The sequence below is a fragment of the Arachis ipaensis genome, chromosome B01 (assembly GCF_000816755.2).
Source record: "Arachis ipaensis cultivar K30076 chromosome B01, Araip1.1, whole genome shotgun sequence".
NCBI classification, from domain to species: Eukaryota; Viridiplantae; Streptophyta; class Magnoliopsida; order Fabales; family Fabaceae; genus Arachis; species Arachis ipaensis.
The window spans coordinates 16273810-16279648 of record NC_029785.2 but is presented as its reverse complement, the minus strand read 5'-3'; the positions used below and the strand labels follow the sequence as shown (position 1 = coordinate 16279648).

The 5839-nt window shown below is 34.6% G+C and overlaps 1 protein-coding gene across 2 annotated transcripts in view; it reads right to left on the bottom strand.

Annotated features, from left to right (window-relative positions):
• LOC107626390 (probable disease resistance protein At5g66900) overlaps positions 1 to 5599 on the bottom strand; it is a 53905-nt gene extending 48306 nt beyond the window's left edge. The window contains exons 1-5 of one of the 2 annotated variants that reach the window (XM_016329266.2): positions 4733 to 5591; positions 3116 to 3519; positions 2545 to 2906; positions 1972 to 2243; positions 682 to 1860 (exon numbers count right to left, since the gene is read on the bottom strand). In XM_016329266.2, the coding sequence (XP_016184752.1) occupies positions 1037 to 1860; positions 1972 to 2243; positions 2545 to 2906; positions 3116 to 3519; positions 4733 to 5270 (2400 nt within the window). In that variant the 5' untranslated portion in view covers positions 5271 to 5591 and the 3' untranslated portion in view covers positions 682 to 1036. Of the gene's footprint in view, positions 1 to 681; positions 1861 to 1971; positions 2244 to 2544; positions 2907 to 3115; positions 3520 to 4732 lie in introns of those variants that run through there. The other variant, XM_021118158.1, reaches the window with a different exon arrangement.

Sequence of the window (5839 nt, the reverse complement as noted above, 5' to 3'; positions counted from 1 at the left end):
AAAAATATTATAAAAGAATAAAAAAAGACTGAAAATGGGGATTATCTAAAATTTGGAAGCTATTTAAAATGACTAATACTAGAAGAAGCAACCAAAAATTTAAATTTTGTTATACATATTTTGTGTCAACATCCAATATTTGTTGGACTCTCAAAAACAGCTCAACAACATAATCAGTTAATCACCATCATTAACGACATTAAATGACATCAAATTAAGTGTTTTCCTCCATCACTCTGACCAAGCTGCAGGAGTTATCGACTATCATCAAGGCAACATACACATCGACTATCATCAAGGCAACATACACACGCGGAACTCTTTCACTGTGCCACCTATTTCAGCACCTGCTGAAAAATTCCTTGTTGAGCACCATAGTATTACCCAAAAATTATTGCCAAACATTGTTTACTAAACGTGTAATTATCGCCAATGTTTAAAAACAGAGTTTTGTATTGGTAAAAACAAAACAATTCAGTCGAAAAAAATCAGTGATTTTGTGAATCTTCCTTCTTGCGGACCTTGGATGAGTACGTTATTTATCCTGAATAGATTGTATGCAAATAAAGTGTTGCTTCTTGCAATGAACAATATTAAGTTACGAAGAAAGTTTATAATAACGATAGGAATAAAACAAAAGTTAAGGAGCGAATCAGAAGAAAATGCTTCAGAAGGACGAGAGAATAAAATACCGAGAGACTCAAATTTTATTTCATAGTAAACACTAGTACAATAAGTCCACCCACGAAATTACACACAGCACACACGAAAATACTACTATATAAGCATATACTACAAGAAACCATCATGTAAAATACTACTCAATTTATTTTATCTTAGATATGAGCTGGATCACTATTCTTCAAACTGTAAACACAATCACACATAAAATATGTGGATAAAGGGAGAATAATTATTCTCCATACTTTCAACATAATCAAGCACAAAATATTTGGATAAGGGGGAGATCATTTTTCTTCAAACTTTCAGCACAATCAAGAACAAAATGTCTCAGTAATATTTAAAGAAACACATGTTAGGAGCTAAGTGGGTGAAGCCAATTTAAGTTGACATCAACTTGAGGCACCTCTACCTTTAGATTCGGAATCATTGGCATGAAAGCTTCCCATGAAGCAGCAGTTTCTTCATCACATATGACTTTTAAATTCTCAAGATTGGCGACCGAAAACGGCAATTCGCAATTTGAACAACCTGTCATGTAAAGGTTTCTCAGACTACGCAGATTTCCAATGTCCTCTGGTAAATCTGGAAGGTTCATGCAGTTTGAGATGTCAAGAAGACGCAGAATCGACAGCCTTCCAATTGAATTCGGTAACCCTTGCAAATCAGTACAACAACTAAGCCTTAGAAGTTCCAGCTTTGATAACTTTCCAATGTCTTGGGGAAGTGCATTAAACTTGTGACAATTTGTAATACTGATATTCTTTAGTGGGGTAATATCACACAACTCATTAGGCAATTTAACCATATCTTTGCAGTAGTCAATGCTCAATTCGATTAGATTTGGAAATGCTTCCGATATTGGGATGTTGCCATTTTGGAAAACCTGAGTCATATTACACATGTAGAGGGATATTTTTCTTAGATTCTTCAATATGACAAGCGGAGGAGCAGAAATTCTCTCTAATCTGATTCTTCTCAGGTTTGATAAGGAACTGAGTTTCTCAAAATTGTTCAGTTCAGATGGATGGAAACCATAGTTTGTAACAATGATAACTTTTAGTTTGTTCATTTTTTCAATCGATTCTGGGAACGAGTACTGTTTTGTTCGGAGATCAACAATCAAAACCTCAGTTTCATCTGTCTTCACATTGGACAAGAGTGAAGGGTAAGCTTCATCTGCAAATGGAATTGAATCATGTCAGATGTGGAATACAGATGAAAACCAAATCACTACAATTCAAATTAATTAGCATTCTTGTGAGTTAAGTGTGTGTAAGCATAACTAACCAGTTGATATTGACAATGTGCGGACAGTGACTTGTACTGCCTTTTGTTTAACACACTGTCTCAGATAACTTGAAATGCGGGCCATCATCATGCCTTTCTGCTTCTTACCGAGCCACCGTTGGCTAGCATTTTCATTCACATCAATCATCAGTCTCTGTCTACGTTCAATTGGTTCTTGATTGCTTTGATAAATTGCAAGTTCTCTTACAAGATCATGTAGGACGAGGAAGTGGTTATTGTAATAGTAATTGTCTACACCACAAACACTTTTCCTGGCAAATGAGCAAAAGCATATTCTTTAGATACAAAAAATCCCTGACAAGATTAAAAACACTCATTCTATCAAATAGATTAATTATGTTTTCAACTCCTCTAATTGGATTAAATTAATAAAGATAAATGCAGAGTTACATAAAGGGAGAAGTTCAAATTTACTCCATGATAAATGGCCATTCCAAAATATAAGGAATCAAATGCTTCTCACATGTGCTACACAAACTACTAAATTTATTTGCTCCATAAAATCTAATTCATGTTATAAAATTAGGATCTAGGGAGATAAAAGATTTGTACCTTGCTACTAAGAGCTTAACCAAATTCATGGAGTCCAATATATTGATGATAGTCATTGCTTCTTGGCCATCATCGTCCAGTCCATACAATTCTTTCCATATATCAATGAGAGCAGTGACAGGGATTCTTTGATCTTCGGGGAATAACCCTAAGTCCATGAAACACTCCTTTATGAAGGGCTTATTCTGCAATACTTCTAAGATCTTTTGTAGACAGCTTACCAATTCAGCATTAGAATCAAGTATAGAATGACCTTGTGACAATTTCTCTACTATCTTGAGCCAAAACCCGTAAGGTTGACGACTGAGGGATCTAGCCATCACCATAATAGCAAGAGGTGAACCCTTGCAACCACTTACAACCTGCATTTCAATGCAAGTAAACATCCTCAAAATCCAATGGGGTATAACTTAGGCACCCAAGAAGCAAAAGATCTAGCTATTTTATTAGTTTCAGAGTTCCAAACATGGTTTCTTGTAACTTTTTAAGTTTTAGTTAGTTCAACATTAATTTGTTAGAAAAATAGGCTATGAGCACTCATTTCCCATTGTCAAAAAGTAAGAATAAGCACCTTTTGGACAATATCTTCATTTGGTATATCTGAGCAGCTTCTTTCCAATAAAGCATAGTGACGGAAAAGCGTCAATGCATCTTCTTGATTAAGTGGTTTTAGGATAAAGTGAGAGGCGAATCTAGGAAATGCAACCCTTGAAGTCACTAGAATCTTGTACTGTGACATTTGAATTTGAAATTTTTCAACAAGGGCTTCTGAGCCAGGCCAAACATCATCGAGGACCAACAACGTCGGTCTTGTCCCAATATGCCTCAATAAAACTACCATTTGGTTAACTGCATCATTGTCGTTTTTAAACTCAGGCACTTGATATCCACATTGTTCGAATAGTCTCTCTACAATGGTCTTCAACTTGGGATTTTTTGAGAAGGTGACAAACAATATATTTTCATTGAATTTATCTAAGGAAAGCCAAAGAGATCAGTGAGAAACGGACCACTTCATGTGTTGTATATTTCAGAATTTATATACAGAATTCACTTCAACAAGTGAAAATATCCAATAGAATAATTTAGATTAAAGACTTTTGACTGCATCTAAAGATAACAAAAGAAATTGCTTCCTTAATCTTAAAGCAGCAGTTGCAAAGAATAAGAAATCCCTATATAACAGTAATTATTCCTCTTGTCCATGTATTGACTTTTCAAATCATGAATATTGGAGGGGCATAAAAATATCAGCAAGCTGCTCTACACTTCAGGATTCAGGATTCAGGAATTGGAGGGACAGCAATTACTGACAAACTTCCACACAGACTTGAATACCATATGTTTGCAAATTCGCATTAAATTTTTCCACATCCCTCTCTGTTAGTTATGTTAAGTAACAATTTATGACAAACAAACTAGTGAATATATCAACCAGAGGGCTTGTGAAGATGTTATGAAAAATAGAATGAGCAATGAAACTATCATTGGTGATTTTCCAAGAAATAAAGACCAGTTAGTCAATTCATGAGTATCACATCATGATAGTTAGTATCTTATAATTCACAATTCAAATCTCACGATTCGGAACAATTTAACATTTAAACTATAAGTATCATGTAATGTATCTAAAATACATATGAATCTTATGATACAAGTACGTTTTGTTGCAATTTGTATCACTTACTCAACTTATATGCACCATATTTGATTATTTTATTGTTCAACTTCGTTGTTCTGAAATAAGAGTTTCATGACTACTTAATTACTTCACATGCACTCTGATGAAACTTCACAATTTATTAATGACTTATGGCTTTTGATGAGTTTTGCTTAAGTGCTCATTGTTTTTGTGCTGAAATATATAGTGTGTAGGTGTAATCCAACACTCTATTTTCTAAGAGTAATCTTCGGAAACTAATACTATAACAAGCTAATTTCAACTGATACTATAGCAGGTTGCCAAACGAGTCCAATATGAAGCCAATAAAGATAGATTTTGTTGATTTTGAATTTTAGAGGTTCTTTTTAATTGAGTTTCGAATATTTTTATTTTTAAAAAAAATTGTTACTTTTTATTATTATGTTAGTTATGGATACAATGTTTATTGTGCAATATTCGCTCCAAGATTTTCACTTTTCTAAATTTTGCATGCAAAAATAATTTCGTGCTAATTGTAACACTTACCTTTGACTTGTTCATCAAAACAGAGCATTGTAGCCAGAGTAGTCTTTCCAGAACCACCAAGTCCAGTCAATACAATTACCGAAACACCCTCCATGAGAACCTCCACCTTCAGCCTCCTCAAAGGCTCATCCAATCCAACAGTAAAACCCGGTTTCTCGGGAAAACCACAAGGACGACGCTTAATTGAACCGCCGCTAAGCCTCTTCTCGATCTTCTGTCTACTAAGAAGTTCAAGAACGTCCCTAACATTCGAAAGCATCTGCTTCGCATCACAATAACTGTTCCTCTCGCTCCGCACCGATCTTATCCTGTAGAAAGGGATATGAAAGAAGAAGCACTTACCAAACCAAAGGAAACAAGACGAGAAGCAATTGCAGCATGGCGATTCTGAATCTTGAGCTGCACCATTTTCATTGATCAGAGCTTTAATTTCATCTCTTGGTTGATCAAGGTCGTTGTTATATTGCTTGATTTCGTACACAAGAGACTTTGAACCCTTTAGGGTTGACTTTAGGATCCGCGCGGTGGTTCCTCCCATTTTTATTAGTAACGGAGCCCAGTGTTTTCCTTTTCTGGTTTTGATTTTTATTTTTTGGTGTACTTATTGGTAATAATCAAGAAATAAGGGGCGGGTTATGTGGGTAATTAGAAAAGATGAGGGTCTGCAATTGAAAGTTGAAACATTGGAAAGTAGAAGGAGGAAACTAGCGAAATATATAAAGTGCTACTGCTAGAACGTGTTCCCCGTTCCGAGTTGGCTTTTTTGCACTTTCTGCTTCAGTTCACTGCACCTTCACCTTCTTTTCTCAACTTCCGTTTAGAACGTTTTTTTTTTTTTTTCGTTCGATATATCCGTTTAGAAACGTAATAAATACAGTGAAAAACTCGCTACGCGTGAACGAAACTTAAAGACGATGATTTTAAACTGTGGGTCAATAGCAGTTGTTCTCTCTATTATTTTTCCCTGGGAAAATAATGTAATTTCATTGGATGTCTATAAAAAGAGTTATGATATGATACACTATAATATTTCGACTTTTTTAGATTTAAATTAAATAAATTTAATATTTACTGAAATATGTAATTTATAAAATATTTATTAATTTA